The 26,353-nt window shown below is 37.7% G+C and overlaps 2 protein-coding genes and 1 long non-coding RNA gene across 5 annotated transcripts in view; 1 reads left to right on the top strand and 2 right to left on the bottom strand.

Moving 5' to 3' along the window:
* Window positions 1-2,725, bottom strand: part of rps6kal (ribosomal protein S6 kinase a, like) — a 39,630-nt gene extending 36,905 nt beyond the window's left edge. The window contains exon 1 of the mRNA XM_083560284.1: window positions 2,381-2,725. Within this exon, the coding sequence (XP_083416410.1) occupies window positions 2,381-2,446 (66 nt within the window). The 5' untranslated portion in view covers window positions 2,447-2,725. The remainder of the gene's footprint in view (window positions 1-2,380) is intronic.
* On the top strand, window positions 348-10,742 carry LOC310736732. The gene is made up of 3 exons (XR_014536636.1): window positions 348-2,191; window positions 3,075-3,249; window positions 10,630-10,742. It is a non-coding gene; the product is annotated as an uncharacterized lncRNA (long non-coding RNA).
* On the bottom strand, window positions 10,474-26,217 carry hdx (highly divergent homeobox). Of its 3 annotated transcripts, XM_083560287.1 has the most exons (11): window positions 26,085-26,217; window positions 21,577-21,841; window positions 20,781-20,927; window positions 19,254-20,348; window positions 15,802-15,852; window positions 15,554-15,700; window positions 14,111-14,312; window positions 13,864-13,943; window positions 11,805-11,894; window positions 10,887-11,009; window positions 10,474-10,790 (listed from the first exon to the last, which is right to left on the bottom strand). In XM_083560287.1, the coding sequence occupies exons 2-11, from the start codon at window positions 21,610-21,612 to the stop codon at window positions 10,641-10,643; spliced, it is 2,121 nt and encodes a 706-aa protein (XP_083416413.1). In that variant the 5' UTR covers window positions 21,613-21,841; window positions 26,085-26,217; the 3' UTR covers window positions 10,474-10,640. The 3 variants fall into 3 exon arrangements, with proteins under 3 accessions (XP_083416413.1, XP_083416414.1, XP_083416415.1); XM_083560288.1 differs by lacking the exon at window positions 15,802-15,852; XM_083560289.1 differs by lacking the exons at window positions 15,554-15,700; window positions 15,802-15,852.
* Between the last annotated feature and the right edge of the window lie 136 nt (window positions 26,218-26,353).

Here is a 26,353-nt window from a genome sequence, read left to right on the forward strand (position 1 = left end):
TTTCAGAATTTTGCTGGCATAAACTCTGTAGATCACACATATACACTAATATATATATATATATATATATATATATATATATACACACAGAATACTTAGGACCATGTGATATTTCAGTTTTTCTTTTTTAATAAATCTGCAACAATGTCAACAATTCTGTGTTTTTCTGTCAATATGTGTACATTCATGAGGAAGAAGAATGAACCTAAATGATTTTAGCAAATGGCTGCAATATAACAAAGAGTGAAAAATTTAAGGGGCTTTGAATACTTTCCGTACCCACTGTACACACACACACACACACACACACACACACACACACACACACACACACACACACACACACAATCTGCAAAGATGTCATACAGAGATGATACTCAGAATAATCTGAAAAAACACACACTGGCTGGTTATTCACTGGCCCATGACACATTTTAAATCTGTTGTGCTTCAACTGCAGCAGTTCGCATCCACCATGCTTCATTAACATGATTATAAAATTCAGTGTGAATTTTCTTATGCACTACTGTAGATGGAGTGTAGAATTCTGCATTCCTCTTTATCTTTCCATCATGTGTGTCTGCTGTTTAGGTCAAGTAGACATCCAAACATCCTCTAGCCTTTCAGGGATCATTTAATTACAAACCCTTACCCTTATCATTGTGCCGGATCTGACAGAATTTAAATTGTAATCACAAACAGTGATTTATGTCATAGTAGACCATTTGGAAGGAGAATAAAACACACATTTCCCTACATGATTGTGTCAAGATATTACCCATCCAGCACTGCAAGACAGCCTAATGTGTTTGGCCTGATCCCTCAAAAGGATGACTCATTCCATTTATCACGACCACTGAATGGAAACTGCATGCACAAAATGCAGGGGAAAAAAATGTCTTACAGGCATCTCTCCTCCGCAAACATTTTGGACAATTAATGGCTCGTCTAATATCATAAAAGATTTACATTCATAAAGAATCTGAAAGCAAAGCTGTTCTTTTACAGCAGTGTTATTCTCAGTACTCCAACATCCTTCAAGCTACTAGTTAGCCAGATTTAATATTGATGCAGGTTTATGCAACTAATTGATCGATCTGACTTTACTGAATACTGCAAATATACCACTAGGATAAATCTGGAACAGTTGACTAAGTTGGTTTCTTCTCTGATCACTGTTTAACTTTAAGCTGTTAGCACAGGCCATTTATAACATTTATACTACATAGCTGAATTTTTGTTTAAACCCAACCATAACATCCAAGTGAAGGCCTTGCCCAAATTGTTAGAAGGAAGCTGTAGGCATATAATTGTCTAGAATCACTTTGTATGCTGTAAAATTACATAAATACATTATTTGTTCTGTTTAAAGTGTGTATTACCTTTGTGGCACTTATATGCAATTGTCTCTGTGCAGTGTTGTGCCACATTTACTTTACACTACTGTAGAATTAAAATGTAATATCTATCCATAAATCTATCCATCCATCAATATGTCCGTCAATCCACCAATCCATCTATTCATCTATCCATCCATCCATCGCTAATAATCATTTTCTCAGAGACACATGTAGGAAGTCAGGCTGTCAGTATTCCTATTTGACCGGAACAAGAATCCTGCAGCATCAGCAGCGAAAATAACTTACAGACTTACAGCATCACGGCAGCTCCTCAGCTTTATTACCCATGTTTGGGCAGTTTATAAAATATATCTGTTTTTCACGGTTCAAACTGCAGTGCGATCGGAATAAAACCCAGCTAACGTGACAGCCACGTTAAGCTATTTTATGTCACTAGCTAGCAACCTTTACTAAATTCGACTTAATAAGTAATCAGAGATCATCCAGGAGCCCGTACAAGTGAAACTACAGTCAAAAATCTTCAGAGTGCTCAAATGCTCGCTGCTCTCAGACATGTTTTTGCCTTATAATCGTCGACCCATATTAATTACTTTTTAACAGATGGCATTATGTGGCAGTGACGCTAGCTGGATATATTACAGCTCCCCTAATCTCTGAAGAGCAGTCAAAGGAATGGAGCTGAAAAACATGTAAGTGACGACGGGCACGTTGTCCTGAAGCATTCAGCCGAAGAACACCGCACATCTACAGCCAGTATTGTGCAGTCAGGCACTGGCAAACAAGTGTATTACAAATAAACCGCAAAGTTTGTGTAACGCTAAACGTAGCAGGTAAAGATGCAATCCGCGAGGCAGAACACTAGAATAAATTGCTAGCTAGCAACTTTGCTACATCTCTCTGCTAAGTCGCGCTACCTAGCAAAGCGTTACACAAAGCGTGCGCAAAGCAGGCTCAATTGGAGCCATTTTTGTTTTGACACATTTTATAGTCTTTGTAAACAAAGATAGCGGGTCACGTACCTCAGCGTTAAAGCTGTGCACCTCCATTTTGTGCCAGGAATGCAATGGCCGGGCAAAAGGCATCATAAGGTAGAACTAGAGCTTCGTATGGGGAGCCATGCCTTCACTGCGGAAGCTTGGCGAACCGGGGTTCACAATGACGCTCAGCTCGGATGGTACTAATAATTCAGATTATATTTGTCAGTCAGTCTGATACTGGGACGCAGCTCGTCCCTAGAGTCGATTCAAGAGGCTCGGCTTGAGTGGAGGACCACAAAGCAACCAACCCGGCCGCCTCTTTACTTTCCCATTGACACACACACAGCCAACATGGCTGCCTCCGCGCGCCCCATAGCAACACAGCGGCGCATTGACGTCGAGTTTGACGCAATTGTATTTAGGGCTTCCCCCTGCCCAGGGACGTCAGTGTGTTACAAAATTATTATTATTTTTTTAAATAAATGTAATGATTGTGACATGACAAAACTACTAATAAAATAACAATTACAGCAATAATAATATTACTACTATTATACACGTATAGGCCTTAACTAATATATTATACTTTTAAAACCCTTTATCTCTCGAAAGTTGCTTTGGGACAATGTCCTTTGTTATTTGCTATATAAATTAGGCTGAATAGAATTAATATAACACACTATTATTATTCATTATTATCATTAATTTAATCATCTATTCATTCTTTCTTCTACAGTGAACATTATCCTGAGTTGCCCATTGATTTACATGCAAGATTTTGAACAGTGTGAGGAAAAGAGCGAACATGAAGGAAACCAACGCAAAAATACAAAGGACATGTGAAACCCTTCACAGACAGTATCCTAAGCTCAGAATCAAACTGGGAACCCAGGAACTGGGTAACAGCAATGGTACCAGTGCCGTGGCCATTTTTTTTTTTTTTTGCAGAAGTAAGCAATTCATTAACAAAGTTAAAATAGCAAGTAAAAGAAACAAACTAAGTTCAGGTTTCAGGGTTGTGTGAAAAAAGATTTTATTTAGGAGAAATAATGCCAGGCAGTTCCAAGGAAGTACTCAAAAATGCAGTACACAATACAGAATCTTTAGATACACTCTTCTGCCATTTGTGTAGCTACCATCCCTTACCTGCCATTATTTTTTAAATGCCCAGGTTCACTCTAATAAAAAAAAAAAAAACACTGACACTGACTTGTAATTCACTTATAGACGCTTCATGTCCCTTTATCCGGGGGTCACCACTTCAAATGTTGACACATTTATTAAACTTGAGAAATCAGAGCTTTAGAAGTTAAGAACTAAATATGTTGTGCTCATTACTGAATCAAGTGTGCTGGTTCTAATCACACAAACACTTACTGTGAATTTGATTTGTAATATTTGCTAGAAACACATTAATTCAAAAGATTAAAAACTGAAAAGCACCATACCAGGTGCACAATGAAATTGCCTATTAGGCTGTTATTATTATTAATTTCATTATTATTAGGAATTGTAGTAAATATTTTGTCCTGGTAAGGTTTGAGGGGGGTCCAGATGTGATCCTTGGAACAATGGGCACAAGGCTTGAACACAGCCCAAATCACACCTAGTAGCAATTTAACACTGGCATGTTTTGGGAGTAAACCAGAGAACCCAACCAAAACAAATTCATACATCAGGCAAACATGCAAATCTGTAAAACACCATAATGGGTTTTAAATAAACAATGAAGACGTGATTTGTTAATAGTTCTATTGGTTGAAAAGTATTGCATTAACCATTTACAAATAATAGACATTTTTTCATAGGCCCTCTGTTTTTTACAAAAGTAATTCAACAAACCAACAATTATAAATATATGAATTATTGTTCATATTTGGATGCAACCCTATGCAGTCTGTTTGACATCTGAAACCAAATGCTGGCTTCCTCTCTTGAGATGTTTTGCCAGCCAAAAGCAAAAAGTATAGCTCTGTACACTTCATAATTCATCTTAATAATTCTGTCAGTAGTCATATCATCCATAACCACCAGTGTTCCATTGGGAGCCTTAACCCTATCTTTCCTTTTCCACACTTTACTCTGATCTATCCACAGAATCTTGATCCAGAACTGGCCATGCATATTTTTGAGAATATTTTTTCAGTCTAATCTTGCCTTCAATACTTGATTGTAACTACTTTCCATTTAAAGGTAAATTCAGGTATTGAGATATTTACATTGATAAAGGCACTTCTTTGTAGACTTCGACAATTATATGCCTACCTCAGAGAGATTGTTCTTGGCTTGGATAAATGTTTTGAAGGGGATTTTCTTGACTAAGAAAATAATTCAGCAATTGTCCACTTTAGCTGAATTCTGTGGTCTTCCATTTTTGGTATTTGTTCTCTTTAAGAATGTACTGAAATGTTTATTTGGCTACTCCTAAAATATATCCAATACTTATGTAACTACAGTGGGTACAGAAAGTCTTCAGACCCCCTTAAATGTTCACTCTTTGTTATATTGCAGCCATTTGCTAAAATCATTTAAAATACATTTGAGTTTCTTTTCCTCATGAATGTACACATAGCACCCCATATTGACAGAAAACCACAGAATTGTTGACATTTTTGCAGATTTATTAAAAAAGAAAAACTGAAATATCACATGGTCCTAAGTATTCAGACCCTTTGCTGTGACACTCATATATTTAACTCAGGTGCTTTCCATTTCTTCTGATCATCCTTTAGATGGTTCTACACCTTCATTTTAGTCCAGCTGTGTTTGATTATTGGACTTGATTAGGAAAAGCTTGATTAGGAAAGCCACACACCGGTCAATATAAGACCTTACAGATCACAATGCATGTCAGAGCAAATGAGAATCATGAGGTCAAAAGAAAGATCTGGCCAAGGTTCCAAAAAAAATTCTGCTGCACCTAAGGTTCCTAAGAGCACAGTGGCCTCCGTAATCCTTAAATGGAAGACATTTGGGACAACCAAAAACCTTCCTAGACTGAGCTATCGGGGGACAAGAGCCTTGGTGAGAGAGGTAAAGAAGAACCAAAAGATCACTGTGACTGAGCTCCAAAGATGCAGTCGGGAGATGGGAGAAAGATGTAGAAAGTCAACCATCACTGCAGCCCTCCACCTGTCGTGGCTTTATGGCAGAGTGGCCTGACGGAAGCCTCTCCTCAGTGCAAGACACATGAAAGCCTGCATGGAGTTTGTTAAAAAACACCTGAAGGACTCCGAGATGGTGAGAAATAAGATTCTTTGGTCTGATGAGACCAAGATAGAACTTTTTGGCCTTAATTCTAAGTGGTATGTGTGGAGAAAACCAGGCACTGCTCATCACCTGTCCAATACAGTCCCATCAGTGAAGCATGGTGGTGGCAGCATCATGCTGTTGGGGTGTTTTTCAGCTGCAGGGACAGGACAACTGGTTGCAGTCGAGGGAAAGATGAATGCGGCCATGTACAGTGCAACAGTTTCTTCCCTCAAGCCATCAGGCTACTCAACAAACCACTGAACTGAACTCTCTCTCTCACACACACACACACACACACACACACACACACACAAACACACACACACACAACTGTTTGACTGATCAGTACAACCCGGACTCAACACACACTCATATTCACTTTGTGTGACTGATCTGTACAAACTGGACTTAACACACATTATACACTTCGCACACCCATGATTCAGTACCACTCACACTAATCATTACGGCAAAATATTTACATGCCGTTTTTGCACATCTTTCAGGATTGCTGCTATTTGTTCATTTGCACAATACTCTGTTTAAATTTTTCTGCTACTGTTCACCTTATTTTGTTACGACATGTTTACTGGCGGAGCTATTTTGTGTTTTGTGTATTGTGTAATGTCTTGCACTGTCTTGTGTTGTGTTTTGCACTGTTTGCACCAGGTTGCTCACATGCACTTTATGTGGCAAGGATTTTCCTACTAGTTCTTGGCCCTGTGTTTTTTTGTTTCTATGACTGTTGTTTTATGTTGTTTTATGTAGCACCGGGGTCCTGGAGAAACGTTGTTTCATTTCACTGTGTACTGCATCAGCTATATATGGTTGAAATGACAATAAAAGCTTCTTGACTTCTACATGGATATCCTGGATGAAAACCTTCTCCAGAGTGCTCTGGACCTCAGACTGGGCCGAAGGTTTACCTTCCAACAAGACAATGACCCTAAGCACACAGATAAAATAACGAAGGAGTGGCTTCACAACAACTTTGTGACTGTTCTTGAATGGCCCAGCCAGAGCCCTGACTTAAACCCAATTGAGTATCTCTGGAGAGACCTAAAAATGGCTGTCCACCAACGTTTACCATCCAACCTGACAGAACTGGAGAGGATCTGCAAGGAGGAATGGCAGAGGATCCCCAAATTCAGGTGTGAAAAACTTGTTGCATATTTCTTCAAAAGACTTATGGCTGTATTAGTTTAAAAGTGTGCTTCTACTAAATACTGAGCAAAGGGTCTGAATACTTAGGACCATGTGATATTTCAGTTTATCTTTTTTAATAAATCTGCAACAATTCAGTTTTTTTGTCAAAATGGGGTGCTACAGTGAGGAAAATAAGTATTTGAACACCCTGCTATTTTGCAAGTTCTCCCACTTAGAAATCATGGAGGGGTCTGAAATTGTCATCGTAGGTGCATGTCCACTGTGAGAGACATAATCTAAAAAAAAATCCAGACATCACAATGTATGATTTTTTAACTATTTATTTGTATGATACAGCTGCAAATAAGTATTTGAACACCTGAGAAAGTCAATGTTAATATTTGGTACAGTAGCCTTTGTTTGCAATTACAGAAGGTCAAACGTTTCCTGTAGTTTTTCACCAGGTTTGCACACACTGCAGGAGGGATTTTGGCCCACTCCTCCACACAGATCTTCTCTAGATCAGTCAGGTTTCTGGCCTGTCGCTGAGAAACACGGAGTTTGAGCTCCCTCCAAAGATTCTATATTGGGTTTAGGTCTGGAGACTGGCTAGGCCACGGCAGAACCTTGATATGCTTCTTACAGAGCCACTCCTTGGTTATCCTGGCTGTGTGCTTCGGGTCATTGTCATGTTGGAAGACCCAGCCTCTACCCATCTTCAATGCTCTAACTGAGGGAAGGAGGTTGTTCCCCCAAATCTCGCAATACATGGCCCCGGTCATCCTCTCTTTAATACAGTGCAGTCGCCCTGCCCCATGTGCAGAAAAACACCCCCAAAGCAGGATGCTACCACCCCCATGCTTCACAGTAGGGATGGTGTTCTTGGGATGGTACTCATCATTCTTCTTCCTCCCAACACGTTTAGTGGAATTATGACCCAAAAGTTCTATTTTGGTCTCATCTGACCACATGACTTTCTCCCATGACTCCTCTGGATCATCCAAATGGTCATTGGCAAACTTAAGTCGTGCCTGGACATGTGCTGGTTTAAGCAGGGGAACCTTCCGTGCCATGCATGATTTCAAACCATGACGTCTTAGTGTATTACCAACAGTAACCTTGGAAACGGTGGTCCCAGCTCTTTTCAGGTCATTGACCAGCTCCTCCCGTGTGGTTCTGGGCTGATTTCTCACCTTGCTTAGGATCATTGAGACCCCACGAGGTGAGATCTTGCATGGAGCCCCAGTCCGAGGGAGATTGACAGTCATGTTTAGCTTTTTCCATTTTCTAATGATTGCTCCAACAGTGGACCTTTTTTCACCAAGCTGCTTGTCAATTTCCCCGTAGCCCTTTCCAGCGTTGTGGAGGTGTACAATTTTGTCTCTAGTGTCTTTGGACAGCTCTTTGGTCTTGGCCATGTTAGTAGTTGGATTCTTACTGATTGTATGGGGTGGACAGATGTCTTTATGCAGCTAACGACCTCAAACAGGTGCATCTAATTTAGGATAATAAATGTAGTGGAGGTGGACATTTTAAAGGCAGACTAACAGGTCTTTGAGGCTCAGAATTCTAGCTGATAGACAGGTGTTCAAATACTTATTTGCAGCTGTATCACACAAATAAATAGTTTAAAAATCATACATTGTGATTTCTGGATTTTATTTTTTAGATTATGTCTCTCACAGTGGACATGCACCTACGATGACAATTTCAGACCCCTCCATGATTTCTAAGTGGGAGAACTTGCAAAATAGCAGGGTGTTCAAATACTTATTTTTCTCACTGTATGTGTACATTAATGAGAAAGAAAAATGAACTTAAATGATTATGATTTTAGCAAATGGCTCCAATATAACAAAGAGTGAAAAATTTAAGAGGGTATGAATACTTTCTGTACCCTCTGTAAATGTCTCTGTTTTCATAGTCTTGAATGTTAATCTTATTCTGAATCTGTTGACACTGCCAGTTTTTAACACACTTTTAGTCGGAGAGTTACTATTGATACAATTGTGTCCACAAATATTTGGACAGTGACAATTTTTTGTAATTTTGCCACTGTACACCACCACGTTTGGACGGAAGTACTTTTACTAGGACCACATGCAGCTAGAATAATCTTTCGGATTGTGCAGCATCTTTGGATAGTCTTTCTTTCTCACATTGTACAGTAGTCAAAGACCTTGGTGTGATTATTGACTCTAGTCTTTCCTTTGAGGCTCGTATATATTATTACCAGGATCGCCTTTCACCTAAGAAATATTGCTAAAATAAGAAATCTGATGTCGTAACAGGATAAAGAAAAACGAGTTCATACTTTTGGTACATCTAGATTAGACTACTGTAACACTTTACTGTCTGAGTGTTCTAGTAAGTGCATAAATAAGCTCCACTTAGTCCAGAATGCAGCAGCAAGAGTCGTTATCAGAAATACATAATATGACCACATCGTCTGTTTCAATCAGACTACACAGGCTCCCAATTAAATGTAAATGACGCATTGATTATTAACCAACTATCACTGCACACCTTAATAATGATAATAACTGTAATCAATGGACATTCAGTGCCACCCAAATAAGAATGGGTTTCCTGTCAAGGTTCCTTTCAAGGTTTCTTCCTCATGCCATTTCAGGAAGTTTTTCCTTGCCACAATCGCCATTGGCTTGCTCATTAAGGATAAACTGATAACTATAAGGATGAATCTTATAAGAATCTTATACATTCATATACATATACATATACAATCTTCTTTTATTGTTGGCTTTATCTGTTTAAAGCTGCTTTGAGACAATGTCCATAATTAAAAGTGATAAACAAATAAAAATTATTTGAATTGAATTTCAAATGAAGCAATCAATCTGTGATAGTAGTGTTTAACAAAAATGTGGCATTAAATGCTTTTAGGACTTTTTTTATGACAATCTCTTCATACTACTAACCTAACCTGGTCATCAGGAGAATCTATTCACTCTCTTTATAGAGCTCGCCTAACTTCTAATTAGTCTCTTGCCTGCATATCATTAAAACCCTGCATCTGGTGTTTAATACATCAGCACACTTTGTTAAATTTTTTACAAATCTCTGAGATCTGCCTCCTTTCCCTATCAAAATTTAAAATTGTACAAAAACCAATGAACTATCTCTGTCTTCCTTCTTGTGAAACCTTGTGTTGTACGTTTCTATTTAGCCACAAGCATGCCTCAACTTCCCTCAAAACATCAAGGAAGACAAACATTCCAACTCTACTCTGTAATGTTCTCATACTTGTAGTTACTCCTACATTAACTCTTCTTTATCAAGACTTTATTTATCTATACAATTAGTATTTGTATAAGTGCAAAGATATGTTTCTTGATCATTCTGTATATAACCAGCTTCAAGATGCAGAAAATGCAAATATACTACTAATCAGTATGTGGAACATAGGATCAACAAGCACTACTGATTTTAAATGATCAACTCAAATAATCAAATCAAGTGTTATATACGTTTGGTTGCAAGTGAATTGATCCGAGCTTGTCAAATAAAGGAGATACTATATATTCAATAATTCAATATGCATTTATGAAAAGGAGTAGATGCTACATTTTTTTTATTTTAAATACTAAAAGTCTTGATTATTAACACCTCAAATAAACAGCAGTTTAAATAAAACACAGTACACAAAGAAAAAACATGGGTGTCAGATACAGCACTCTGTAGTTCTTCTGCTAAAGGAAGAAAGACAGAGAAGACACTCAAGTTAGAGAGGTTTATTGATATAGGACTGGATTTATCCATCTGATACGCAGCAAAAAAAGGTTGCATTTACAGTCCTTGGGAATCTACCACAGGCACAGTGTAGTGAGTGTGTGTGTGTGTGTGTGTGTGTGTGTGTGTGTGTGTGTATTCAGGAGAGGATGGACTACTGTCCCATGGGCTCTGCGTCCCCCTCCCCCTCTGATACAGAGGAATCCTTTTGACTGAAGCTCATCTCTATGCTAGACTCAGCATTCCCTTCTGGACTTGACACAAAGTCATCTTCCACTTGGTGAGGTAGGCAGGCTAAAAGCTCCTACCATAGACAGAGCAAAATGCACGGTAAGCAATAAATCCATTTTTATAAATTTTAAGAGTAGATTTTTCTATAATGGGGTTTTTCTATACATACATGCTGCTTTTCTGTGTCACTGCTCTTCAGTGCAGACAGTAGGCTTTTAGTGAAAGTCCTCAGCTCATGGTACTTCTGTTTTTGTCTTTCTAGCTCGCTCTCCAGGTACTGGACTTCCTCATGCTGAAAGGCAAATGTGGCAGAACAGATTTTAAACATGTTAACCAACAAATATGCTGCTCTTATCTTAATCATTTAAATAAGACTTTACAGCTACTGATTTCTTTAAAATATTTAGGATACATGAATGATGATTTTTGCAATTTTTTGCAAGCTACATGTCACAATCCACAATAAATAATACCAATGTAAAGCAAAATTTATGCTTGCAAATAATTTGTCCAACTACTATTACTATGTACAGTTAGGTAAAGCTGTTGGTGTCTGGAAGAAGAGAGCAGGGAACAGCAAGTTCCTAATCTTGTCAGCCATGTGGAAAAAAAAATTCCATTGAGGGAGAGGATTAGAGGTTTGTGGAAGCACAGAGTTTAGCTGTGCCTGCCATGTGCCATGTGTGCTGAGGGGAAATCACTGATGCACTTACTGATCAGTCCTGATTAAATTTGTCTGTGTGTGCTGATCGGACATTAAGATGTAGGTATTCTAGTGAGACTGTGGTTTAGGTTGATTAAATTTTTCCTTCTCTTCATGCAGTCGTTCAAGAACAGACAACAATTATTATTAATTGCATGATTTTAAAGTGCAAAAATCACATCCTATTAATTTTACAAGGTAGAGTTGGGCATATCTGTGATCAGTGGCAGGACTAGATAGGGGAAGCCTGAATTAAAAATCTGATTAGCTTTTAATAGATGTGTTTTTTCACAATACAATCTGCTTCCCACTGCATTTATAAAAATTAATAAAAGTAAATATAAATTAAATATGACAGTTATTATATTGAGAGTTAATACTTACTTTGTACTCTAAAAGATTATGCATGTGTTCCATATCAGTGGCCATCACATCACTGTAATCTTCATCATCAGCATCAATGATTTCAATCTTCTGTTTAGAAATGTAATCATAGCACAGTGTGAGCGCGTGCAGCTAAATACATGAACAAGCTATCATAAAAGGCCCTTATTTAAACTATATAGAATAAACTTTTATAAACATAAAATATTATGCATATAAATGCATTATATATATATATATATATATATATATATATATATATATATATATATATATATATATATATATATATATATATATATAGTGCCTCGCGAAAGTATTCGGCCCCCTTGAACTTTGCGACCTTTTGCCACATTTCAGGCTTCAAACATAAAGATATAAAACTGTAATTTTTTGTGAAGAATCAACAACAAGTGGGACACAATCATGAAGTGGAACGAAATGTATTGGATATTTCAAACCTTTTTAACAAATAAAAAACTGAAAAATTGGGCGTGCAAAATTATTCAGCCCCTTTACTTTCAGTGCAGCAAACTCTCTCCAGAAGTTCAGTGAGGATCTCTGAATGATCCAATGTTGACCTAAATGACTAATGATGATAAATAGAATCCACCTGTGTGTAATCAAGTCTCCGTATAAATGCACCTGCACTGTGATAGTCTCAGAGGTCCGTTTAAAGCGCAGAGAGCATCATGAAGAACAAGGAACACACCAGGCAGGTCCGAGATACTGTTGTGGAGAAGTTTAAAGCCGGATTTGGATACAAAAAGATTTCCCAAGCTTTAAACATCCCAAGGAGCACTGTGCAAGCGTTTTTCAATATTGTGTTTCAATATTATATTGAAATGAAAGGAGTATCAGACCACTGCAAATCTACCAAGACCTGGCCGTCCCTCTAAACTTTCAGCTCATACAAGGAGAAGACTGATCAGAGATGCAGCCAAGAGGCCCATTATCACTCTGGATGAACTGCAGAGATCTACAGCTGAGGTGGAAGACTCTGTCCATAGGACAACAATCAGTCGTATACTGCACAAATCTGGCCTTTATGGAAGAGTAGCAAGAAGAAAGCCATTTCTTAAAGATATCCATAAAAAGTGTCGTTTAAAGTTTGCCACAAGCCACCTGGGAGACACACCAAACATGTGGAAGAAGGTGCTCTGGTCAGATGAAACCAAAATCTAACTTTTTGGCAACAATGCAAAACGTTATGTTTGGCGTAAAAGCAACACAGCTCATCACCCTGAACACACCATCCCCACTGTCAAACATGGTGGTGGCAGGATCATGGTTTGGGCCTGCTTTTCTTCAGCAGGGACAGGGAAGATGGTTAAAATTGATGGGAAGATGGATGGAGCCAAATACAGGACCATTCTGGAAGAAAACCTGATGAAGTCTGCAAAAGACCTGAGACTGGGACGGAGATTTGTCTTCCAACAAGACAATAATCCAAAACATAAAGCAAAATCTACAATGGAATGGTTCACAAATAAACATATCTAGGTGTTAGAATGGCCAAGTCAAAGTCCAGACCTGAATCCAATTAAGAATCTGTGGAAAGAACTGAAAACTGCTGTTCACAAATGCTCTCCATCCAACCTCACTGAGCTCGAGCTGTTTTGCACGATGTCTCTCGATGTGCAAAACTGATAGAGACATACCCCAAGCGACTTACAGCTGTAATCGCAGCAAAAGGTGGCGCTACAAAGTATTAACTTAAGGGGGCTGAATAATTTTGCACGCCCAATTTTTTTGTTTTTTATTTGTTAAAAAAGTTATATATAAATATCCAATACATTTCGTTCCACTTCATGATTGTGTCCCACTTGTTGTTGATTCTTCACAAAAAATTAGTTTTATATCTTTAAGTTTGAAGCCTGAAATGTGGCAAAAGGTTGCAAGTACAAGGGGCCGAATACTTTCGCAAGGCACTGTGTATATATGTATATATATATATATATATATATATATATATATATATATATATATATATATATATATATATATATATATATATATATATATATATATAAAATATGTTAAATATATTGCAACCTACCACATTTTCAGCAATAGCAGAACAATTCAGTCCCTCATTCCCATCATCATTCTCCTTCAAGTAAGAGTCACTCGCTTGATCTTTAATGACATGACAAACAAATGAACATTTGTTTCATTCTATTTTCCAATACAAACCATAAAAATACACAAGCATAATGACTAAAAAAAGGCTTGACCAATAAAAACATTCTTGATAGACTATTATTGACAGCTAAATACACTTCTAGATAGAAAAGGTTACCTACCTTCAGACAAACAAAGCGACAGTGTATCATTCTGCTCGCCTTCCTGTGGTGGTTCAACGGATTTAGAATTGTCTCTCTCAGGAGTCAAAGGTGATTGGAGCTCTGCACTAACTACTTTAGGAAAAGTTGCTGGCCCACCTTTGGGAGGTGGAATATCAATGCCCATCAGTCGATACTTCCTCCTGCGATTACCGATCCAGGTCTGCCATTATAAAAGGTTAAATAAGAAATGTTCAGTAACGAATACAGTAGCTAAATTTTAATATAAGGTGTACAATTAAGCAAACGTAACAATGTATAACACACCAATGCCCTTTTGTGTATTGTAAAACAATGTCAATAACAGGGCTTCACCAAATGTCTGTGTTTAACCTAAGACATTTTACTTTTATGCTAATCCTGAGCTTGGGTTAAGATCTGTGTAAAGTTTGGTAATTTTCTCCCAGTTTCAGAATGAGTTTCCTCCGGGCTCTTCAGTGTCCTCACAAAAACAAGCTAATAGCTGAAGTGTATATGGTAGATTACCCTATGGTGTGATTAATGTGTGAATGTGTATGCTGTTTGCTCGGGGATGGTCTGGTGTTTTATATTATGTAGGCTACAGATCTTTTACCTAGACTTAGGTCTATTACCCTAATCAAGAAAAGTAGCTTATTAAAGATAAATAAATAAAATGATTCATAAAAACATTTACCACAAATTCTGGTAGGAAGCTAATTTCTTTTTCTTGTTACTAAGCTGCAGAGGAAACATTATGAAATAAACACACATGTTTGTTTGGGTTGCTCGCCACTTTTTACACAAGGCTACAAATTACTTTAATGTATAAGTTTGAGTAGTAGTTCCCTTATTAGTGTACATGTGTAGAAGTGGGGATGTGATCAAGTTTCAGCTGCGGGTGGAGAGGAGGCGGGTTCATCCGACAGGTAACACATGATGAGTCTGTTTATTTGTGTCTATGTGCTTTCTCTGAAAGTGACTGAGCTGGCAGCGCATGCTGTCATACAGACACAAAGACAGACAAGCACGAACTTATATTAAAAGCCACAAATTCAGCATGGACCCTGCTCAAATTCTGCCTGACTTCTGAGTCTTGATATTCTTTATCTTAAAATTAGTTTAATTTATCTACCAGTGAACACCGATAGGCAGATCTATTGCAACTTAAATAGCCCCTTGTTGATCCAAAAATGCATTTCCAAATAAAGCAAAGTCACAAAATTCATGTGAAGGTCACAGACATCTCTGGCATGTGGTAAAAAGTCAGTGTATTATATCAGAGAGCTATTAAATCTGATGCTCATTCAGAGACTGAAAAAGCTTTGATTACATAGTAACAAATCCATAAAAGCCTTTCCTCTTTCAAACTAATGGAAACGGAGCAACAACAAAAAAATCACTTCCATCCAGCATCCAGAAAATACTAAATAGTAACCTACAGACCTTTATAATTTCACTATCCACACTGAGTTCGGTGGCAGCTGCCGCAATCTTTTCTCTGCACACAGAGCCCAGACTGGTCATTCCATTGTCCCAGTATCTCTTAAGTGTGTACAGATCTTCATCACTAAACTGGGTCCTATCCTGGAGCTGTATGGAAACAAGATTTAGAATGGATGCTTGTTTACATCCTGGACACGAGCACATGACATGACAAGATTGACATCATAGGAAGAAATCAGTGCACTCACTGTTCTTTTACGTGAGTTGCTAAGAAGCCAGGGAGACGACATGATACTTACCTATAAAAAAAAAGAAAAATCTTATGAGTCACCTCTAGTTATTTAACAATCTAGCCATCTTCTAACCTGCTAGATTATGCTTTCCCTGAATGCATTAAAATGCATTCAAAATGCTGATGTTTAAAAATGATGAACACAATTAACATTAACATTTTCTAAATTATTTTCTGAAACAATTCAAATTCGCATATATTTATATATTATTAATGTATGTTAGTTCTCTTCCTAGTCTACATTTCATGTAAACAGAATTATTGACTATTCTCTTGCCAGTGAAACCCTGCATTTCTAATCTAGGATCAAACCTGCTTGACAGTGCAAGATGAAAAATGTTTAAAACCAAACAACACTCAGCAGCATTATGTGCTCAATTTCATGTGAAAAGAAGAAATAACTGTTGCACTAAAATTTGGTCAATAATCTTTTGTCTATTTTTAAAAATGAGTCGCACATGAGTCAGCCTGGACTGCATTGGATTTATTTGCGAAATTTCACCACCACATTGCCAATAAAAATCACAGATCAGCTTTTACTGACAGTGGCAATTGCAAACTGTTTCACACCCACATGCACAGTAGGCTGCGTTAGGGTTCTATGCAAATCAAACTGTGACAGCACACACAGCACATAACATCTGTCAAAAGTGTGTGTGGGAGACAAATGGGAGGTATATCCGTCACATGATTTTGTGCCAACTTGCTTGCAGAAGACATGGAACTTAAGCAGTGTCGTTCTGTCTGCACTACAATTAGTCTAGAGACAGCAACTTTGACAGATCAGCGAAACAGAGCACTGTAGGTGGTCTCATAGTGCAGTAGACAGGATGTAGATGTGTTCAACTGTCTTGGCCCCCATGTCCTGTTCACATTCATGCCATTCTTGAGAATGCATCAGGAAACCACTGTATATACAGTATCTCACAAAAGTGAGTACACCCCTCACATTAGCAACCATTTTAGTAAAAAACAGACGCATGTGTGCTGCCTTCATTAGAGGTTAAAGATGCGGAGGCCCGCCTGTCAGTGCTCAGACCATACAGCACGAACTGCAACAAGTTGGATTGCATGGTCGTCCAACCCAGAAGGAAGCCTCTTCTGAAGCTGGCTCACAAGAAAGCCTGTAAACAGTTTGCTGAAGACAACCTGTCCAAGTGCATGAATTACTGGAACCATGTCCTGTGGTCTGATGAGACGAAGAAAAACTTGTTTGGCTCAAATCGTGTCCAGCATGTGTGGAGACACCCTGGTGAGGATTACCAAGAAAATTGTGTCTTGCTTACAGTCAAGCATGGTGGTGGTAACATCATGGTCTGGGGCTGCATGAGTGCTGCTGTTACTGGGGAGCTGCGATTTATTGACGGAAACATGTATTCCAACATGTACTGTGACATTCTGACGGAGAAAATAAACGGCAGTTTTCCAACATATTAACAACCCCAAACACCGCCAAGATGATAGCTGCCTTGCTGGGGAAGCTGAAGGTGATGAAATGGCCAAGACATGACTCCAGACATCAACTCTATTGTGCACCTGTGGGGCATCCTCAAGTGGAAGGTCAAGTGCCATGTGTCTAACATCCAGCAGCTCCATGATGTCACAAAGAGGATCCCAGCAACAACCTGTGCAGCTCTGGTGAATTCCATGCCCAGGAAGATTAAGGTTTATACATGTCCTCTTATGGTGTACTCACTTTTGCTGCAAACTATTTTGACAATAATGGCTGTAGGTTGGGTTATGTTCAATGGACCTAAAATCTATACTGCTTTACAAGCTGCACATTGGCTACTCTAAAATATATCCAAGTTTCATTTCTATAGTACTGTCCCTTGAAAAGATATACTAAAATGGTTGCTGAAATGTGAGGGGTGTATTCACCTTTGTGAGATACTATAGCTGTCATCCTGTATTCACAACAATTCATGTACTTAAATTAGTGTTTAATGGCTTCAATATGTTTTGCCACAATGTAAAAAAATCAATACAACAATTATCAATTTAATAAGCTGCGGAATAATAAAAACAGAATGTAATGTTGCAAATGTTTCATATTTGCAAATATTGTGATTATTATAACTAGGACTACTCCTTTAGCAATATATTCACAACAGACTACCTACCTATGAAACTAGACTACCATTTTATTGTTTTCATGCTTGCCATCTTCTTATTTACATTATTAAGTAAGTCTTTTTAATTGTCTCCTGCTTATGTTCTATTGTCTTATATTTGACACTACTTTCTTCTTTAGTCCAAAAATGCTCTATTCCAGAATCTGTAGAAAAACCCAGTCTCTAATGCTGTTGCTCAGGGAAAATCTGGCAAACTCTGATGTGAAGTACGTGCAGGTGAGCTGCAACCAAAACAACTGCAAATTCTGGATATAAATATTTTTTACCAATACAGTGGTCCCCTTGTGGGTGTTACGTTCTAAGACCGCCATGAGTTACAAAAATTTGCACATTTTGGACGCACCCCCGCTGCCCCTATTGTAACTTTTATTTTCATTATGTCTAGATGACTATGTCTATGTCACTTCAATACAATAATGTGTTTTAAACATTTTTATAAAATTTGTTAGCGAAAACATAGTTTAAAATGTTATTCCTAACGTTCTTGAACATTCGGTCCCCTCTGCAGTTTCTTAAGATTTTAAGATAATTCGCAACTTGCTGTTAGTTAGGTTCCACATAAAAACCTGTGAATTTTCCAAGCTGCGAGTTCCGAACCGCAAATTATCGTGGGTTGACTGTATAGATATTTGTTTTTGAACTGATGCATTAGGATCTAACGTTCTTATCTTAGACATGTTTTTTCATTTACTTTCAAGACTCCTATATCAATAACTGCAAAACAAATGTTTTCTAGTCAGCTCTTAATGTTGTTTAACAAGTGGATATAAGATCTCTGCTTAACAGCATAATTGATGAACAGGAGGACTGATCTGTGTTTAATTGGTTTGTACTAGCACAAAGAGATGCCTTAACAAACTACTATAATTCTGGTTGTTTTGGATGCACACACCCATTTAAAATTTGGAAACTACTTTTTAATCCCAAGGGTCACATGCACCTTGCTAAAATCATCAAATGCCAATAAAGGAGTCTGATATGTGATACCTTATAGCCATAACATGTGTGGTGAAATTTTGATAAGTAACACAACCATAAGAGACAGTATTTGAAAATCTTTTTCAAAATAAACAACTCAGTATTAAACTATTTAGAACTATTGACTATATGACAAATTCCTTTCTAAATTCCTCAACTGCTTTGCTTCAAAATGGTAGAAGTATTTTTTTAATAATATTCTTTGTAATACATTTGCTTTTGTCATTATCAGATGTGATACACAAATACTTGATAATTACCCTTTTTTATGATTTTAGCAAATATGTAACTATACCTTGAGGTTGGGTATTCTTGATGGAGAGGACTCTTCAAAGTGTGTTATTGGATAGCTGCCACCGGAGCCTGAATCAAGCAGCAAAGCACTGTTGGTTTGGCACCCCTTTTCTCCAAAACGCACAGAACTGGGGGAACTGTGTGCCAGATCCAGCAGATTCCTTGCTGTCACAGTGTACATACCCTGGCTATTAATTGTGGAAGGATCTTCTGCTGAGATCCTACTGTTTTCCACTACGCTTACATTGCTACTTGCAGACTTGCTGAGCTGCACCTGGGCACCCATGTTTGCCAACTCTTCTTCCCTTGAATACTCATCATCTGCATCTCCTGTTTCCATCGCAATAGAAAACGTTTCTGAAGAATCAGGCACACATGATTTTCTTATCCTGTGATCTTGGCTCATTTCATTGGAAGGCCGTTTTGAGGCCTCTGCTAATCCAGCAATGGTGAAAACCTGCTGGATCCTGACCCCACTTTCTGCAGTACTCGCTGGGGGAGTCCGGTGTAAGTTTGTCACTGTTTTCTGGTGTGAAGTTTGGGGTAATTGTTGGTGCTGTGGAGCACCACATTGCTTCACCCAGCTGGGGACAACTGATGTCAGGTCACGAGGCATCCTTCTCATCTGACTGAACATGAAGGTGCTGGAGTTGGGGATATGAGGGGACTTGTGCTGGAGGGACCCTATATCTGGATGCACGACAAGCCGAGAATGCAGACTTGATTCAGTATTAGGATTTAATGGTAGTACTTTTGCAGCTGCCCTACTCTGAGATAAAGACTCTAAGTGGTTGGCAATGCGTGGGAGAGAATAGGCACCAGTTACTATTACATCATTGTTGTTTTTGGATCCATTAGAGGATGGAGAAGAGGAAGAGGGGGAGGAGGAGGAGGAAGATGAAGGGCAGGAGGCTTGGGGAGAAAGGAGGTGAATTGTAGATGGAACACGTTGAACACTCCGCACAGCAACCATATCTGTTGTTAATACCGGGCCAAGAGTACCTCCAGGACTGACAATGGCATGGTTAGACAAACCCACCAATCCATTCTTATCGCCTTTGGACGCCAGCTTTCGTCTCTTGTTGCCTACCCATGTCTGCAAAGTCACAAATTGCAGTGTAAAACATAAACTCATACAGATTCAGATCAAGAGCTTCATTTAATGTTGACATCAAATATCAGAACAAGAAATATAATCTTGTTGACTTTGTCTGTGGCATAGTTGTTGATGCCAGGATGTTTTATTTCAGACTCATTATTTCAGTACTTTTACATGCAACACTCTCTCGATTCATGTAAAAACAAAAAGACAATCAGTCAGAGGCAGTTCTTAAGGTGAAAACAATTTGTTCAAAAGAAAGGTCATCAAAAAAGCATTTCTGCCCAGAGAACTGATGATCACTAGACTTTCTTTGTTTGCTTGTTTTTCACACTAGTCTGTATAAACTGTATAAAAGTGCAATGGGATTCATAACAATTATCTCAACAAAACATTTCCAAAAAGACCCCTGAATAAACAGAGACCTACCCGAACAACACTGAAGTCAAGCTTGGTCTCCTGAGCACACTGAAGAATGAGCTGGAAGCAGCTTTTGCTTTGATTGGTCATGCCATTCTCATAATAACGCTCAAGAATACGATGTTGCTCGGCAGTGAACACAGATCGTAAATTCATCTATAGCATAAATAAGGAATATGATTGTTTATAGGAGCATATAGTACATTATAAAATGGACACTATTGTTAATTAAAATTGTTGAAAAAGATGTACTACATAACGACTAAAATCAGAGTAAAAGATAGATTTGTTCCATTTGTCCTCCATCATTGACACAGCACAGACAACATTATTTAACTTCTTGTTCCTAATGTTACAGTCATATTGAAAGCTTCTGTGATTGACCGTTTACTATGTTTATTTTTTGTTTGTTCGATTAATCCTTGTTGTTGTGTTAATTGGTGAATGTGACTTCTGTCTATTGCTGCCTTCTTGGCCAGGTCACTCTTGTGAAAAAGATTTTATCTCAATGAGTTTTTTTACCCTAGTTAAATACAACGTATTACTTAGATAAACAGCGCTAGATAGATAGATAGATAGATAGATAGATAGATAGATAGATAGATAGATAGATAGATAGAGAGATAGAGAGAGAGAGAGAGAGAGAGAGAGAGAGAGAGAGAGAGAGAGAGAGAGAGTCAGTCAAATAACAAAATATTACATACTGTAAATCAGCTTTTAAAAAGGCAGATGGCCAAATCATCCTAATCATTTCACAACCAGGCACCAACACCTGAGATTGTATTTGTGAATGCATGGTACTCACAGTATGCACACCCCGCTTCTCCTGCCATGCTTCCATGCTTCAGGCAAGGTGAGAATGAGATCCCAGCCACTGCACTCCGGTAAGCCATTCAGCATTCACAGGATCACAAATGACCTCCCTTTTACTCTTCTGATATTTTTTTTAACATCTCAGATCAATTTGGCAAGATTTAACACATTATGGGGCTATATGATGGGGATCTTCACTCTGTGGCATGGCTTGACTGGAGGGGTATTGGCTCTCAATGCACCAGATTAAACTTCACCTGTAAGACAAATAAATAAGAGCAATGCCAGCTTTTAAATCAGTGTTCTGATGTTTACACAAAGTACATTAGACATTTAAAGAAGATCCATTAATACTTTACAAATGCCCACAACAGCAAAGCATAATGATTTGTATAATGCAAATAAATGTAGTACCTCATCTCTATCTGACACATCTGTAGCATACAGTATAGTTACCATAGAAAAGAATTTCAACACATTTACTGAGCCGAGGAACTGTTGTTGAATTCAGTCAGTAAATGATTTCTTAAAAATGTTGACTTATCATTGCAGTTAAAAATAAAATAAAAGTGTTTTTAAAGTTTAAAACACTCATTCATAATTTAAAAAGCAGTGGCAATTCTGAAAAGTTTATTTACATATTATTAATTACACAGATTTACAACTTATCCTAGGAATGTTTGACAAAAAAATTCATGAGATTCACATAGAAAAATACTGTATGTGCAGCATAAATGTTTACTGATGGAACATCTGTCTCTCCACTAAAAATGACTGGAATAAATGGGTCAAGCTACAGCTGAGACAATGGGCTTTCAAGCATAAGAGTAAGAGTAAGAGTAAGTCCACCCTGAATAAGTGAATATAAAAACTATTTATGAATGTAAATATATAATTTATAAAAATGTATGATTAACATCATTAAAATCTTAGTTGATAGTTAGATTTTTTTTTTTACTTGTTGTGTTCATCAAAATACAAGTATTTTTACTCTGGTTAATAGTTTCCTACAACTCTCTCAATGTGAGAATACACCTCTTGCTAAATAGATTGAAGCAGCACTGTGGTCTGTCCCCACCTCCTCATCGGAACACTCTGCTCGACCAGATCAGTTTTCTAAACTTTACTTTTAATGCTAATCTTATTACTAATTATAACTATATTATTACTAATATTATTAGTCTCATAATACTTGTCGCCTTGTATACTTGAAGACTGTTAACATTTATTTATTATTTCTAAAGGACAAACTCAATTTGCCAAAGGCCATCATTATTATTTGAAGATCATCTTAATGACTCTTCTAACTGGTTTAGAGAATTACTGTTTTCCTGTTATGAAAGCTCAAAATGAACCAATTCCCCATTAAATTCCATTTAAAAAATCTGACCTATTATAACTTCTAAACCGTTACATCCACTGAACTCAGCATAGCTCTTCAGCTGTATTTTTAACTGATTGGATTTATGGGTTTACAACCCTAATTCCAAAAAATGTTGGGATGCTGTGTAAAATGTAAATAAAAATATCACAGGTTTAAACTGATTAAATGTACAATTTTAAGAAAAAATTAAGGTAATGTTGAATTTGATGGCTGAGTCTCTCAAAAGTAAAAATGGGCAGTGGTTGAGCAATCGGCTAAAAACTGCAGTCATAAAATTGTGGAACAATCTTAAAAATTGTGGAAAAATTTTATAACAATGTTCCTCAACATTGCATGTTCTCAGAAACACCTCTAGCAATCTCTGTCTGTGAACACAGCTCTCTGTGTCATGCAGGTAAAGCTCTATCATGCAAAAAAGAACCCATACGTGAACATGATCCAGAAACCCCACCCTCTTTTCTGGGCTAAAGCTGGAAATGGAAAACCGGTCTTAAGTCAGAAAAATAGAAATTTTATATTAACTTTTCGAAAACCATGGACACTGCATCCTTCCAGACTAAAGAGAAAAGAAACAATTCGACTTGTTTTTATCGCTCAGTTCAAAAGCATGCATCTCTTAAAGTATGGGGTGCATTTGTGTCTATGCACATCTAAAAAGGCACCACCAATGCTGAAAAGGCATATACAGGTTTTAAAACAACGAATGCTTAGACCCAGAAAATGTCTTTTTCACTGAAGACCTTGCATATTTCCGCAAGCCAATACTGCATCTATTACAACAGCATGCTGATTACAACAGGTGCTGAACTGGCTGCAATCCAAACCTTTAACATCTGAAAGCATTTTAACTACTTGAAATGAAGACCCAGGATTGCTAAACAGCTAGATCCTTTATCAGGCACAAATAAAACAACATTCCTCTCTCAAAACTCCAGCAAATGATCTCCTCTGTTACCAGAGGTATATGAACTGTTATTACATTAAGAGGGAATTTAAACAGTGTCAAACTTGGACCTGTCCTAACTAATTAGAGATGTGTTGTGGCCATCGAATTAAAAATTAAAAAAGTACATTTCCTCAGACTAAAAAATGTTTTCTATATTCTATTTTAAGTAAAATATGTTGCATGAGATTTCAAAAGATTGCATTCTTTTATATTTACATTTGACACAGCACCCCTTTTTTTTACACTGAGGTTGTACTTATGGTCTTTCAGATTATTAAAACCTCCTAAAGCTTCCATTCTTATACAATGAGTGAATGCAAAGAGCCAGATAGCGTTCATGATTCAAACTCACTGCCAAACTGTCAAAACTCACGCTTCGCCTGAAGCGCCTTCTCTCTCCCTCGCACTCTAACATACCTGTAACACAGACTCTCACTTCATCTATCTGCAATCTAAATCAAATGCCAAAGATGCTCAAAATCAATCTACCACTATAACTTGCACTTCTTGTTTTTCTTTTACTAACACTCTCTCCACTATTTCTCAACTAGTCACTATTTGTAATATTTCTACCAACAACTGTCTATCACCTTTTCTTTCTTTCACCTTCAAACTATTTTTAAGTGTCAAATTTTCAGACTGATTTTTCTCAAGCCAACTTGTCATGATACAGTTCTCAAATAAATTTCCCTTTACAATGAGGCTAAAAGTCACTGTATATTAAAAATACAGGTACAAAAAATTGCTTGTTCTTTACTATCAAGGTGCTAAAACCTGACCGTTATTCCTTTTGCACTGACTTTCTTTTGCCTACTAAAAAAATCAGTAGCTAAAACATTAGCTTGTGACATGTATACAGATATTCTCACAAGTATAACACATACCAACAAATTTACATACTTTATCGTGGATTTTTTTTAAAGGATTTTCTTTTCTTTTTTTCTTTTCATATTGCAAATTTCTGACACAATATGTTGAAGTATTTATTATGAAAAAAAAAATTTGAAAACAAAAAATATGAAGAAAAGTGGTAATGATTGGTTATTTAATATAACATTAATTTTTATTTAAAAAAAAGAAATGAAACGAAATTGTTTGTTTTAAATTGTATAAAAACAAAATTGGTCAAAAATACAACTGTGCTGAAAAAAAAGAGCTCTGAGTAGCAGAAAGCAGTTTTGCTGGTGAAGTGTGAGTGATGAGTAGCAGCAGCACTGAAAGCCAAAACCATCTCCACAATTCCTACTGCTCTGAGCTGCTTTACAGCTGCTTTACAGCTGCTTTACCCACAGTTCGAAAACAATAAACTGTAACAAAAAACATAATAGTACAACATGAGAGTTCAAATGAAGATATTCAGCTATTTGGCCGAAGTTTCCTCAAACCTATCCTGTCGCTTATTCATACCCTGTGGTATTGTTTAAACAAAGACCCACGGTGTAGTGCTGTAGCAAGTTCAGTTGGCCGGTACACTATTGATGCAGTTAGCGTTTAGCTCCAGTGCTAAAAACATTGGTAAGCAACTACTAACCAGCTAAACCACATATAACCTGTTTAAATAGCTTCCTAATATTTCATGAGGGAGTTAAACCTGGAGTTTTCCACAAACTGTGTTAGTTTTGATTGCATTTTATGCATGCATAGTGGGTTTTTGTTTTGTTTTGTTTTTTCTATAATGTTGCAATGCGGGCTTCGATTCAAAAGCCGAACAAGGAGACAGGCATTGAAAGGGTTATTCATTTTATTCGTGCTTTTCCAAGGGCCCTTGGTGCGCATGGCTAGCGAAAGAAATAATGATTCCATCTCCAATGGAAGTGATGAGGAAAACGCACATCCACCCGCCCGATTCAGCACAGGAATCATCGCAGTCCTGAATGGGGAGGGGAAAAAAACGGAACTTTTCCTACAACATTGACCAGCTGATACAAGGCGAGAAAACGAAGTGTATCATCACAAAGCGGCTGGATTTGAGGGAATAATCGCAATCGCGCGTTCCGGTAGAGACGCTAGGCCCGGGAGAGCCATCATCAAGCACGCGAAACTTTTATTTTATATACTGTGCCTTAAACCCAACCCTGATTACATTGTAACCCAAGCTATTCCGGGCCGTTCCTGTGTGTCACCCAAAAGCCATTAAAAAAATCCTCAAGCATATGAATTTGATAGATACCTTTTTTGTTGACAAATCAGCAGCTGCTCGAATTCAGCAGATTTTTTTTTCAACAGCCCCTGCGCCAGACAATGAAATCAAAACGTCCGATCATCAATTCTAATCATGATCGTGACGTAGAAGCAGACAGGAGCGAATCAACGTCCGAGATCAGGGCTGTGACAGATGCAGCGCGTGAAAACTGAGCGCGGTTGTCCCGCCCACCGTGACTTTTAAAGGGAGGGAACCGAAAGGGAGGTCACTGCTACAACAAGCACAACACAACACCC

The sequence above is a fragment of the Silurus aristotelis genome (genome assembly GCF_946808225.1).
Source record: "Silurus aristotelis genome assembly, chromosome: 14".
NCBI lineage: Eukaryota > Metazoa > Chordata > Actinopteri > Siluriformes > Siluridae > Silurus > Silurus aristotelis.